General features: G+C 35.8%; 1 protein-coding gene across 1 annotated transcript in view; it reads left to right on the top strand.

Annotated features, from left to right (window-relative positions):
• IMMP2L (inner mitochondrial membrane peptidase subunit 2) overlaps positions 1-15,179 on the top strand; it is an 869,268-nt gene that overhangs the window by 653,147 nt on the left and 200,942 nt on the right. Inside the window, exon 6 of the mRNA XM_046021516.1 lies at positions 6,046-6,148. Coding sequence (XP_045877472.1) covers positions 6,046-6,148 — 103 coding nt within the window. The remainder of the gene's footprint in view (positions 1-6,045; positions 6,149-15,179) is intronic.

A 15,179-nucleotide genomic window follows, 5' to 3' on the forward strand; every position in this document is an offset into this window, starting at 1 on the left:
GTATACTTAACATGACTGGGTTATATTTCATGTAAATTATACCCTAGTGTGGAAACTCTGCTCTTAGTTTGGAGATAATCTACCCTTTTATCCTCTGGAAGCATCTCAAAAATTCGTGGAGGCAAGAGGGTCTTTAGGGTTTTACAAATCCCTTACATTGTATCAAGGTGTGATTTCTTCATACTTATTTTTCTTGTGGTTGGTTCACTTTGCAGACTCTGTGAATTTATGCTTTCATCAATTTTGAAAAGTTCTCTACCACTATCTCTTTAAATATTGCCTTTCCTTGTTTTTTTTATTCTCTTCCTTTGGGACTCTGATTACACTTAGGTTACATTTCCTAATGTCCTCTATGTCTCTTAATATCTCTTATATTTTATTTCTTTACCTCTCTGTTCTAAATTCTAAATAAGTTTTTCTTTAGCTTTTAGGAATCTGCTTTTTGCCCACCTATTCAATTATTTGAATCAATTATTCAATCAATTATTCAGCTGATTCCTGAATAACATGGATTTGACTTGGCTGGGTCCATTTGTATGTGATTTCTTCTGATAAACAGGGTACACTACTATAAATGTATTTTCTCTTCATGATTTTCTTTTTTTAAAGATTTTATTTATTTATTGACATACAGAGATCACAAGTAGGCAGAGAGGCAGGCAGAGAGAAAGGAGGAAGCAGGCTCCCCACTGAGCAGAGAGCCCCATGCAGGGCTCGATCCCAGGACCCTGGGACCATGACCTGAGCAGAAGGCAGAGGCTTTAACCCACTGAGCCACCCAGGTGCCCCCATTATGATTTTCTTAATAATGTTTCCTTTTCTCTAGCTTACTCTGTTGTAGGGATACAGTGTGAAATACATATAACAAAAATATGTGTGAGTTGACTGCTTATGTTATCAGAAAGGGTTTGGCCAATAGTAGCTATTAATAGTTAAGTTTTGGGGGAGTCAAAAATTTTGTGAGGATTTTCTACTGCACTGGGGGTTAGCACCCAATCCCCACATTGTTCAATGGTCCACTGCATTTTAAAAATTAAGAGTTCTATTTGAGTCTTTTTCAAATGTCTGTCCTTAAAAGTAGGGTACTGTTTCTTGTTCACGTTTTTAAAAGTTCCCTTTTTAATTCTTAAAAAAGTACTGAAATATGCATAATTTATATTCTATATCTGATAAATCCAGTATTTTAAGTCCCTCGGGGTCTGATTTTGCTGCTCATTGTTTGCCTTGACTCATTAATACTGGCTGTTTCCTTTTGAGTTGTTTTATTTTGGATGATGAGCTCTTACTGGCTGGGACTTAACTATAGAAAACCTGAAAACTCTGAACTGAACAATTTTTTTTGAAGAGACTCATATTTCCTTCTGCCAGATTCCTGGGGCCAATTAAAGTTAACTCTTAATTTCCTTAGACCACACAAGCAGTGTGAATTTGAACCCCAATCTCATCTGCAAGCAGGATGTGGATTCTAAAGGGAGAATTATTGTCTCTACTACATTCCAATCCTTGGTAGACAAGTGTCCTTGTTTTCCTTTCCTGATGGTAGCTTTTTTTTTTCTAGTCTAGTCTATTAGTGATGATGATAATAGGGATCTTGTTCCAGTTCCTGATCTTGCTGAGTCCTGAGAGTCCCTTCAGGATAATGAAAACCAGGGGTCTAGGATTCAGGGAGCAGTAAACATACTCAGGGAAGCCACTACTTTGGACAATGAGAATAATCAATATAATTGTTTGAAAAATAAAGAAACAAAAGTACTTAACAAATCATGAATTATTAATACTAATTACATAAGTTAAGAATGTGTATGTATTTGTGTATCTATTTGGAAAATACTTTAAATACAATTTTTTCCCCTTCTTGTGGTATCAAGGCTTATATCGATAATTTTGTATTCAACTGATGACACTCAAAAGACTCTGAAAATTTTTAAAAAATGTTTTCAAGGTCAAATCAAATTGGAGGCAGTCATTCCTCATTCCATTTATAAGACCTAGTAACTTGTCTTGGTAAAGCTAGTACTAAAAATGCCTCTTTGTAGACAGGTAGTTAAAATACCATACAGAACTCATTTTTGACTGTCAAACCAAAATTATTTGCAAGCCATAGATACATACAACCTTGTATGCTGACACCTCACTTAACTGTTAAATCACCTGAAAGATTATCTTGTCTTTCTTTTATGTGAATTCAGAAGCACAAAGCTATTTAAAATTCCTTCTCCAGAGGAATTCTATTAGGAGTATTATATTTCTTTGGCAATCCTAAAAGGAACCAGCTCGATATTTTAACATCGTATTTTCTATAGCTACTTTGGTTATTTTTTAAAAAGTTAGATTGGGGGGCGCCTGGGTGGCTCAGTGGTTTAAGCTTCTGCCTTTGGCTCGGGTCATGATCTCAGAGTCCTGGGATCGAGTCCCACGTCGGGCTCTCTGCTCAGCGGGGAGCCTGCTTCCCTCTCACTCTCTCTGTCTGCCTCTCTGCCTACTTGTGATCTCTCTCTGTCAAATAAATAAATAAAATCTTAAAAAAAAAAAAAGTTAGATTGGAACCTGAGAAATATGCACTATGCAAATGGAATGAATTTTATCAGAGTTCTACAGCTCAAAGTGTTCTTTCACACCTGTCTGGTATCAAGGTAAACCACTCCTATTAGCACTGTGACATTCAAAAATGCAAGTGATTAGTAAGTGAAAACCCAAATAGATTGTGTTTTCACCTACTACTCTCTGCATCTTTAAATATGCACAAGCAGATTGTGTTTTCCCATATAAGTTTTAGAGTATCCCAGAAGAGCATACGGATTAAAAGAAAAAAAAAGATTTATTGTAACATTAAAAAATAGTCTATAGTCACAGTGCAACTGTGGGGAAAAGAAATTATTGAGGCATTGCTCAGGTAATTTTAAGAGACTGATGCTAGGGACGCCTGGGTGGCTCAGTTGGTTAAGCTGCTGCCTTCGGCTCAGGTCATGATCCTGGGGTCCTGGGATCGAGTCCTGCATCCAGCTCCTTGCTCGGCAGGGAGCCTGCTTCCTCCTTTCTCTCTGCCTGCTTGTGTGTACTCTCTCTCTGACAAATAAATAAAATCTTTTAAAAAAAAAAGAGAGACTGATGCTAATAGATAGTGGAGGCTGAATACATTCTGAATTATGAAAAGAAAAAATAGTGGACAATGGAAGACAGTAGCAATGATAACTACCACTTATTGGGTTCTTACTGTATATGAGTGCTTAGAAACAGTCTCCACTATATGAGAATCCATTTGTCAAGTGTTTAATACATACCACTTTATTCATGGAACAACTTTTTGAGTTAGGTACCATTATTTGCTCTGTTCTCCAAATGAGAACACTGACAGAGTTGCATCAACTTTCTCAAGGTCACATGAACTTGAAAGTGTTCAAATAGAGAAGCCAAAAGAGGCTGATTGCAGAGACTATGCCCTCTAGTGACCTCTCCAGTATATTCTCATTTGACTACTGACCTTCATCTCAACCCAGTTGGGGTATGTCTTATTCATCCTATTTTAAAGATAGACTGATGGAGGTGGATGCTAAGTGACTTTCACAGGATTACTTATGAGTTCTAGTAGCAAGATTAGAACTGGTTTAGTCTGGTTTCGGATTCTGAACTTTCCACCCTATTATTCTGCCTTTGTTATGGTATTTTTTTATTCTTCAGTTATTCAGTCATTTGGTAATTTATTTACCAAATATCTGTAGAACTCTTTGTAAAATGCTTTCTTCTGGGCTCTGGGGATACAAAGAAAGTGAACAAGAAAGGCAAAGTTCGAAAGTTGACATTCTAGTTGGGGGTGGGGGGCGGGTGGAGATGGGCAATAAACAAAAAAAAACCAATAAGTGAATGTCAAGTGTTAGTAGTTGCATTGAAGAAAAATAAGGCATTGTAAGAGGCTAGAAAATGATGGGAAGATGGGTGTAAGATGGTCAATGCAAGGAAATGTGCAACTGTCACTGGTAATTTTACAATGCTGTCATTTTCTATCACAAGTATCTTGACTCCCTGGTTCATATGACACTGAAACGGAATCTGAGTTTTATATCAGTCTTCTGGTTTCCAGAAGAATACGTTTGACTTAACATCTACCATTTCATTACAGAGATGGTTTTATGCTGGTTTTATTTCATAATTCTGCTTGAAGAGACAAAGTGAGTGTTTTCTTTCTAAATATCCAAAATAACCAGCATAATAAGGTGAACAAATGTTTGTACGTAATAGGAAAGTGTGCCTTGTCAACAATTAAGTAAAAGGGTCTTCTCTGGTCTTTAACACTTGATGTGGGATATTAGTTCTTAGAGACAATCTCATGATAAAAGCAGTAGTGATGTCAAGAACTAATTGACAGATTTTAATTGAAGAACTCTTGTATTACAGAGTATATGACGGTGAGATGTGTTCAACTTGTTTTCGCTTTTCTTTAGAAAGCTGAAACTCTTCTTCCCAGTAGTAATTAAAAATAAATGGCAGTCATTAACTTACTGTGGGCTTCTAATGGCCACAACATTGCTTCCTTGCATGAATGATTTACTGATTTCAAGCAAAGTAATTCAACACTGAAGTTATCTTGAAAATTAAAAACCATTCTAGATAATGAATAGTTTTAATTTCTATAGCACCAATTTATGTATCTTCTTCTTCTTCTTCTTTTTTTTTAATGTATTCTTCTGGACACATACAGCTTCCTAACTAACAAAAATGGTCTGAAAGGGATTCTATACCAAAGAATAGCTCACAAACCTCAGTGTCTATGCTTAGTACTGTAGACTTAAGGTGACATTCATTCATTCATTCATTCAACCAACATTTATGGAGAAGCTTTTTTAGGCTAATCATTTTCCCAAATGCTTTGGGAAGTAAAAAACAAAAAACAATAAAAAAAACAGTCTCTGTCCTCAAAAGAATTTATTATTATAGAATTGGTTAATATTTTATTCTAATCTTGTTCCTTTTGTTAAATTGGTTGTATCATAATTTATTTAACCATTCCCATGTTGTAGAATATTTAGGAAACATGTCTATGAGATAAAAAAGCTTGTATTAAAAAAAAAAAAAAGCTTGTGTTGAGGATGTGAGGGAGATCTGGCTGCGATATCTGTCACCCCATTGATCCCCAGGGTTGATTCAGCTGACCTGGCTGGCTAGGCGGGTGTCCCCTTCCTCCCTCGCTGCTCCCTCCTAACAAGTGCTACTTGCTCTGTGGAAGAGGAGGACCTTTCCCAATAGAGGAGGACTGTTCTTTGGTCAAGAGTATAGGATTCCCCTGCTAAAACCTGCAGAGGAGCTGCCCAGGTCCATTTGTAGAATGTAAGATAGTTAAGCTTCCAAGAAAAGTTTGTGTTGAATATTCCTGATAACAAATATTTGTTCATATTTCTGATTATTTCTTTGGCATGGATTTCTACAGAACAGTATAATAATTAGGTTAAAGGCATGTACATTTTAGTCTCTTCACAAATTTGATAAAAATCAGTCCCAAATTGCAAAATAGGAAAAAAATTGTATCATTTTATATTGCCACCAACACTGTATGAGAGAGCCTTTCCTTATTCCATTTCCTTGTCAACCTTAAGAATATACAATGTTCCTGGGGACCTAGGTGACTTGTCAGTTGAGCATCTAACTTTTGATTTTTGGTCAGATCATGATCTCTGGGTCCTGGGATAGAACCTTGCCTTGGCTCCACACTCAGTAGGGAGTCTGTTTGAGGATTCTCGCTCTTGTTTTCCTCTCCCCCCTCCCCCCAGTAGTATTTGGTGCTACTGCTTTATATTTTAGCAACCTTCTTACGTAGAGAAAAGTGGAAAAAAAAAGGCGAGAAAAGTGAAAAGTGGAGAAAAAAATACTGTGCATACCCAATGTCCTAACCCAATGTTACTTAAAAATGAAGTTATAGAATAGATTCATGGTTCATCTGTAATTATCTGTTGCATCTTTGCAATAGCATTTTTGCCCTTTATTTCTTTGTATGCTCAACTACTTGATCTTTCTGTTCTTATCTCAGTGGTTATATACGTTCTTTATTTCTAGAACTATCGGACACAAAAATCGGTATGTCAAAGTTCCCCGGGGTCACATCTGGGTTGAAGGTGATCATCACGGACACAGTTTTGACAGTAATTCTTTTGGGCCGGTAAGTCATCTTGTTGCATGCTAATAATTGGATACACATAGGAACAAACTTATGTCAGGTGGGTTGCTCAGGTAATCCAGCCAAGACTGTGAGTTGTGTAGTGAAGCAGTTTATATTTGAAAAGTTCCTTTTTTTTTTTTTTAAGATTTTATTTATTTATTTGACAGACAGAGATCACAAGTAGGCAGAGAGGCAGGCAGAGAGAGAGGAGGAAGCAGGCTCCCCACTGAGCAGAGAGCCCCATGAGGGGCTCGATCCCAGGACTCTGGGATCATGACCTGAGCCTAAGGCAGAGGCTTAACCCACTGAGCCACCCAGGCGCCCTGAAAAGTTCCTTTTAAATATTATAGAAATAATATAAACTGTGAAGAGGTGGGTGTGTGTGTGTTTCATGGAAAAGAACTTAGATCCTTTAATAAAGTACCAAAGATGGTTTCCACTGGCTAACTAAATCCCAGTAGGAAGTTCTAGTTTTTTTTTCTCCACAGAAACACTGTGCTTTATGTTTCCAGTTAGTGTTTAATAGATACAATGTGTAAAAGACCTACATGCATCAATTTTCTACATTTGTCAAAAATGCAGGTATGATGGAAATCATATTGGTAATTCCCATTTTGTTCACAATTAATAACAGAAATGCGCATACTCCTTATGCCTTGTTTATATTCTATGAAATATGTAATTAAACTGATATTTTGTCATTGTTTTCATTTTGAATGCTTATGGAAGTTCTCTATGAACTCCTGAAATAAAGCATCATATAAAGTTCAGAATATTTTAGTTAGTAGAAACTGACTTCTAGTTACCTAGGTCTGTTTAAAAGCTTGGGTCTTGAGCTCATTAGATTTTTTCTATAGCTAGACCTATCTATACTTGTTATGTATGTGTAAATTAATATTGAGCATGTTCAGCTATGTTTGCAAAAGCAATCACCCACGTGATTTTGTCTAAAACTAAATGTTGGTGGTCTATAAAACAATTTCTATCACGTATTGTGAGGGAACACTATTATTGTCACTAGAGGAGCAGCCACTTTGACTTACCTTTGGCAAAAGAACCATCAGAGAAGTGGGTTTGGATGGGTGTTATATGGATAAGTGGAAGAAAACTTTATATGAGATTACTCCTACTTCTTTTTGGGGGGAGGGTTTGCAGTGATGATAATAAAATCTTCTAAGGCCTTCTTTGCTTTTTAAAGCAAAAATTTTGCTTTTAATTATTATAAAAATGAAATTTAATCTTTTTAGGGTATATCAAAGATGGGATGAACAGATTGGAAATGTCATAGGTCATTTAGGGTGTAGTAGAAGTGACTTAGCAAAAAATTTAGTAGCAACTTGAAAGTAAAAATAACTAATCTAAAAGCAGTTTTATTTCTCTCTCATCAACGAGATTAAATCTCTTGAGTGTATCATGTTGTTGGCCAAATCCACATTAAAATTTTGCTTAACTTTGGTTTGGGTTTTAATTCAATAGGGTAGTGACTCTGAAATCAAGTGTTAAAATTATTATCAGGTGTGAGGTGTGTGATGAATAATTAGGTACTCATAATAAAGTCCTGAAGTTTGAGATTGCTTTGCATTTTCTTTATGAATGAATAAAGCTAATACAATATTGCTTATATAACTAATATTATTGTCAGTCTATCATACTCCATATGCTTTCTTATTTGTGAGAGAAAAATGATAGTTGATAGCCAGAATACTGAGAATTGCCTATAACCCTCAGTGTAATAATCTTTAAAAGAAAGAGAAAGCGGGGCACCTAGGTGGCTCAGTTGGTTAAGTGTAGGACTCTTGATTTTCCTCAGGTCATGATCTCAGGATCTTGAGACTGAGCCCCACATTGGGCTCCTGGTGTAGAGTCTGCTTAAGATTCTCCCTCTCCCCCTCCGTCTGCCCCTCCCCCTGCTTGAGTGCATGTGCTCTCTCTCTCTAAAAATAGATATATAAATGCATAAATAAATAAAGAACCATTATGAATGATCCCATTTGTTTATTATAAGAATCTACAGTATGCAAAACATAGATATATTATGTGCAGCCCTATCATGCCATTTGTCTAAAATTGTGTTTTAGAATGAAGTCTACTCGTTCAATATAACATGACTGGTACAAGATTCTGAGACACAAAACCATTGTGAAATTTAGTGGTTATTTTCCTCCCTTTTTAATTGTTATAAACAAACAAACAAACATTAAGTCCCTTGGTTCAAGAGGTGGGCTAAGCTACTAATGTCCCTTCACTTAAGTAGTTTTATTTTAATTTGTCAAAATTAAGTGAAGAACCTTTCTAGGATGAAGGAAAACATTTGTCATGTTCTGTATAAAGCTATTTGTATCTGATGAGTTACAGTAATTTTTTTTTTTTTTACTTTTACAATGAACTCTTCTGTTTTGTGTACCAATAGCATTTATGACTAGGAAAATTATTAATATCAATGCTCCCAAGCACGTCTTAAAAGGACAAAAGGGGAAACAAGTGAAATAAAATGCACAATCCTTATTTAAAGCTAAATTGTGATATTGTGAAATCACTGTGATATTGGAGTATAGACTTTTCTTGCTGCATTTAAAAAATATATAGTTTATTGATTTATTTGTTTGTTGTTTATTTATGTGAGAAAGAGAGTGAGATCATGAGTGGGGAGAGGGAGAGGGAAAGAGAGAATCTCAAGCAGACTCCACACTGAGCATGGAGACCCATACAGGGCTGGATCCCAGGGTCATGACCTGAGCCAAAACTGAGTCAGGCACTTAACCAACTGAGCCACCCAGGTGCTCCTCTGATTCCATTTTTGATTAATAAATGGTTATTGGAATATTTTGGTGATTATTTTAAAGTTTTTATAATTCTAAAAAATAAAAAAATGAGATTCTGTAATTCTTAAAAACTAAAATAATCCTGAATTTTAAAATTCATACATACTTGAAAATTATATTTTTCCAATAATTCTAAGTTGCATTTTTTGGGTATCACTCAGTGTACTTGAAGGTCATATATGGAAGGTCCGTCAGTAAGCTCTAGGCTTTCTGGATTCAATCCATCTTAAGGCAGCCAGGATTGTCTCTGATATGCTTATCTTGACTTTTTGGAAACTGGTTGAAGTCTTTATCCTTCATTTGCCTCCCAAATAATTTCAGAAATGTATCCATATAGTTTTACATGCTTTAACTCTTTAAATAGTAATTATACTCTATAATAGAATTTACCTAGTTTATTTTAAAATTTGACCTACTAGCAAGCATAATGGAGCTGACATTTTCCGTATTCAGGTAGACTTTTGCTTGAAATCTAAAGAAGAATAAGAAAGAATGTCTCATTCTGGTGTTTTTCTACTTTGTTTTATTATTTCTTATTTATTCTTTAACATTTCAATTTGCTTTTCTGATTTGTTTTATTGCCACTCTATGGATGCTTTCAAGAGGGAATGAAATAGTTATGAGTAAAAGATGAATAATGGATTATGAATTTAAAGATAGCAGTATTGATATAGCAATAGAGTACATAGAGTAGAACAAGATCCAACAGCTGTACTTTTAAATTATAGAGAATGACATTATAAAAAGAAACAGAAAATCCGATAATTTTGTTATGGACCTCATCAATCAATTACCTTGTATGGGTCTACATTTCCTCATGTATAAAAGGAAGAGTTTTTTCTTCTCTGAATCCATCTTAAATAAACAAATAATAAAAGTATATATTTTATCTCAATGAGTGATAAAATGTATTTAACTGTACTCCTAATATATATATAATCGAAAGACACATCATCAAAATTTTAGTAAACATCCTCAACAACCTAAAATAAGAACATAATTAAATAAAGTGTGGTTCATTCAGAGGTTGAAATATTGGGCAGTCATTAAAAATTATATTTGTGACATACATGACATAATGTTCATGGATTGTTTTAAGTAAAAGCATAAAGACCAAAATGTACAATTTATGTTAATTGTCTCCAGATGTTATGACTATGGTTGATTCTTTTTTATACCTTTGTACTTTTTCTTTGTTTTAAGATTTGCAGCCAGTTTTTATTTTTATTTTTAATTTATTTGATAGAGAGAGATACAGAGAGAGAGAGGGAACACAAGCAGGGAGAGTGGGAGAGGGAGAAGCAGGCTTCCCGCTTAGCAGGAACCAGATGCTGGGCTCAATCCCAGGACTCTGGGATCATGACCTGAACTGAAGGCAGAATCTTAATGACTGAGCCACACAGGTGTCCCTTTATTATTTTTATAATTAGAAAAAAAAAACTAATTCTTTTAGAAAGTAAGATAAAGGCATTTAAAGTAAATGACTTCTAAATTTCATTCTGACTCTTAAGTTTTATAAATATGTTGATGGTTTTATGACCAGCGGGAGAAATATCACATATATCTTTAGGTAGGAAATGTTTCAATTATGAAAAACATCTCTGTGGACTATCTTCATGCTAAACCTCTTGAATACATCATAACACAAAGATAGAAAATGTCCTATCTTATAATATGGATTCACTAAGGTAGGACTTTAGCTTAGATTTCTAGTGTGAGAAATAGGTTCTATAATTTTCTTTTAAAACTATGATAATTATCTAGAAGTGTTTTCCAGTTACTTTGTTTTACTGGGTTATATATTAAAAGTATCTGATGATTCTGATATACTGGTATATGATTGATTAGAATATTTGATAAGCTCTTCTCTTACCAATTCTTTTGTTCTATGAAATTAGTGTCTTTCTCTTTGCCATCCCTACTTCCATGTAGAAAATATTGACACTTTCTCCTGTAGTCATGTTGTTGTTCTTTGTAAGCACTCAGAAATAACTGATTATCATCAATATTCATGAACTTTCTGCTTGCTTTAAAATGAAGTGCATTGGGGCTCCTGGGTGGCTCAGTCTGTTAAGTGTCTGCCTTTGGCTTAGGTCATGATCACACTCCTGGGGTCCCTGTGTTGGGCTCCAGGCCCTTTGGAGAGTCTGCTTTCCCTTTCCCTCTGCTCCTCCCTCTGCTCTTCCCCCTGCTCATGCTTTCTTTCTGTCTCTCAAAATAAGTAAAATCTTTTTTAAAAATTTAAAAATGAAAGCACATTAAAAGCAAGTATTTGTGTATGTGCATACATAGTTGTGAATTTTCACATAGTAATTTTTTTTTAATTTTTTATTTTATTTAGTTGACAGAGATCACAAGTAGGCAGAGAGACAGGCAGAAAGAGAGAGAGAGAGAGGAGGAAGCAGTCTTCCCGCTAAGCAGAGAGCCTGATGCAGGGCTGGATCCCAGGACTCTGGGATCATGACCAGAGCTGAAGGCAGAGGCTTTAATCCACTGAGCCACCCAGGTGCCCCTCACATAGTAATTTTTAACTATTTCAGATTCTCAGATTTTCATCAGTTAAAAATGCATATAGCATTTCATTCTTTTTTTTTTATAGCATTTCATTCTTTCATTTACTATATTCTTCTCAGTACTTATATTTGAAATATCCTCATAACTATTCATTCCTTGTTGGTGAAAACACAAATGTGACTCTTGCCATGTCTTCCACTGGGTTCGGACATTTTCTCTCTTTGAAGTTTTCCTTTCATTCCATTTAGCTCTAAGTCACAAGCCACTGAGATCCTCTCGCTGTTTGCTGTGTAATGATTTCTTGTAAAGCATATATGTTATAATTCTAGTTACTTAGTATCTAAATCAAATAATTCATTTTTACTTCATTGAGCAAAGAATATTAGAAAAAGAACTTTGGGCTTAAACATTTCAAGGCAAAGATAACCTTTCCAGAAACGTATAAAAGTGTTTTGATTTTTGGGTTTGTGATCATAGTGTCACCTTGTGAACAATTTGTGTGCAGGTACTATGAAGCAGAACTGAACAATTTGGATGTAGAAACTATGCATGATATGCTGCCTTTATCTGAGAAGGGAAACTGCAAGTTGTACTAAGTATGAATTCTTTTTAGTTCCAAGTCATTTGGAAAATGGATAATCTAAAAAAATCATGGATACCTAATTAAATAAAATATTAACCCCCTAGAATGTTTCCTTGAAGGAAAAATACCTAACAGGAAATTACAGTTTTAGAATAAATGAGGAGTAGAAATATTACTTATTAATTAAATGAACAGATTGTCTACAAATGATAATATATAAGCAATCATTGAAAGGAAGATTAAAATTCCATAGAATTCCCTTTGAACCTAATGAAGATCAAAGTCTTTTACTTTTTTTTTTCCATTTTATTTATTTTTTCAGCGTAACAGTATTGTTTTTGCACAACACCCAGTGCTCCATGCAAAACGTGCCCTCCCCATTACCCACCACCTGTTCCCCCAACCTCCCACCCCTGACCCTTCAGGTTTTTTTTCAGAGTCCATAGTCTCTTATGGTTCGCCTCCCCTTCCAAATTTTTTTTTTTTAATAAACATATAATGTATTTTTATCCCCAGGGGTACAGGTCTGTGAATCGCCAGGTTTACACACTTCACAGCACTCACGATAGCACATACCCTCCCCAATGTCCATAGCCCCCTCCCCCTCTCCCAATCCCACCTCCCCCCAGCAACCCCCAGTTTGTTTTGTGAGATTAAGAGTCATTTATGGTTTGTCTCCCTCCCAATCATATGATCTCCCTGATATGAGGACATGGAGAAGCAACATGGGGGGTTAGGGGGATAGGAGAAGAACAAAGTCTTTTACTTTTTAAAAAAAGGTAGTGAAGGGGCGCCTGGGTGGCTCAGTCGGTTAAGCATCTGCCTTCAGCTCAAGCCATGATCCCAACCTTTGAGTCAGGCTCTCTGCTTGGTGGAGAGCCAGCTTCTCCCTTTCCTCTGCCTGCTGCTCTGCCTGATTGTGCTCTCTCTGTCTCTCTGTCAAATGAATAAATAAAATCTTTAAAAAAAATTTTAAGAGCTAGTGGAAGAGTAAAGAAAACGAAAAAAGTTTGTATTTTTACATTATACAAGTTTTTCTGTTACATTGTCAAGGCACATTTTGAGCATCTGTTATTTGTCCACATTTGATTTTGGCCTGGATTCTGTTGGCTAGAATGGATCAGGAGAAATGAGGATTGTCTTAACCAGAGATGGGCTGTTAAATTAGGTAGTGCATGTGGAAAATGAACATTTTAAGAGGTTTACTACCTAGTCATGTCTGTTTTTAACTTTTCCCCTACACTACACATTTTTGGTAAAAGAGAAATACGGTATGTGATTAGGGCAGCAAAACAGGATTCTTGGAGATGCAAGAAAGCTGAAAAAAAGATAATAGGTAGGGACATTTTTATATTTTTGAGACCACAGGACAAAGGGGGGAATTGGAATGGAATCTGGGGTTTACAATGTGCAGAGGTTCTAAGGACTGGGATTCAAGTCCTGCATAATAAGAAGCACGCTGAACTTGGGGGTCTTCCCAGACCTTTGGTCTCTGTCATCAGGGATGCACTGATGCCTGGAAGGAGAAGGGATGAGAGTCAACAGATACAACAATGACTGAATTACAACCCCAACTTCAAGGAAGGAGCTCTAGGAGTGAGGCAGACAATCAGGCAGACACACACAATGTAAGAGGTGCTCCAAGTCGGGGCACGACGGGGCCTCTTAGAGGAGTAGATGTTTGTGTACTAAAAATCCAGAAGAAAAAATAAACCCAGAAAATTTCCTAGGAGGATTTAGTAGAACAGAGTGTTCTGAAATCTGTGAAATAATAACTGTTTGGTAAAATCTCATATTGCATAAAACACTTTAGATGCTGCATGTTTTGTGAATGAAGTGGTTTATGCCTGGAGTACTTAATTGGTTTCAGCTGCATTGAAAACACTCTGCTTATACAATACAGAATAATCTTGTGGACGCAGGAAAATGAATTGACATTTCATTTTATTTATTGTTGAAGTGTAGCACTCTGCTTGTGTAAGTTCTCTTGAGCAGCTAGAGTAACTTTTCTTTAAAATCAGCCATTCTCAAATAAAGAAGAAGGTCATTAAATTGTGTTGACAGGATCCTAATAAAGTGTTCTATTCACACTTTCTTTGAAACATGTTGCTTAGACTTTAATTGGTGATGTTTTCTTATAGTACAGGCTTTTGTTCATTTAAAAATTTTGTTAGGAACTAAAATAATCTAGATTTTATAGAAAAATAATGATTCTTTTTTTTTTAAAGATCTTATTTATTTATTTGACAGAGAGAGATCACAAGTAGGCAGAGAGGCAAGCAGAGAGAGTGAGAGGGAAGCAGGCTCCCTGCCGAGCAGAGAGCCTGACGTGGGACTCGATCCCAGGACCCTGAGATCATGACCTGAGCCGAAGGCAGTGGCCCAAACCACTGAGCCACCCAGGCGCCCCAGAAAAATAATGATTCTTAAGGGTTGTATCTTGACATTTTCCTTTGGTTGTTTCTCCCAGTTCCCCTTAAACAATGCTGGAACCGAACAACTTCACATTTTATTTAGATATAATTTTCATTTGGCTGATGTCAACACAGGCATACATTTCATATAAAGTTCAAAGCCAGTTAAAGAAATGCCACTATAATTAAAATATCTGTATAACCAAAGATGGCCAAGAGTCAGTAAAGAGCCCGTTCTCTGGAGGGATATTCAAAACCGAGAAAGGCCGGTACAATGAAAAAAAAAACAACCCAAAATCCCTTGGGATTAGTACCACTTCTAGTTGAATTTGTTACTGTACAGTTAGGACATCAAAAAAAAAATAGGACTTAAAAAAAGAGAGTATGGAAAGATGATGTCAACTAAAGATAGTGGTGAAGTAAATAATATTATCCTCTCATACACCCCACTGAGAACAGAGACAATCTGAGCTTCCATTTCTACCAAATCAAATTTTGCTTTCTGTCTTAATTATTCTGCTAGTGTAGAAATCATTTTCCACATGACTTCATTTTCAGATAGGAGAAATGTCAGCAGAATTGTCATTAGACTTCATTGCTATGGCAGATACCGTTCCTTTGGGCTGTTTAGTTACAGAATTAAGCATGTTCATTTTATTAGAAATGTATATTTCCTGACAGTGGGTCAGGAGCCAAGA

This window comes from Meles meles, chromosome 10 (genome assembly GCF_922984935.1).
Source record: "Meles meles chromosome 10, mMelMel3.1 paternal haplotype, whole genome shotgun sequence".
Classification (NCBI taxonomy): domain Eukaryota; kingdom Metazoa; phylum Chordata; class Mammalia; order Carnivora; family Mustelidae; genus Meles; species Meles meles.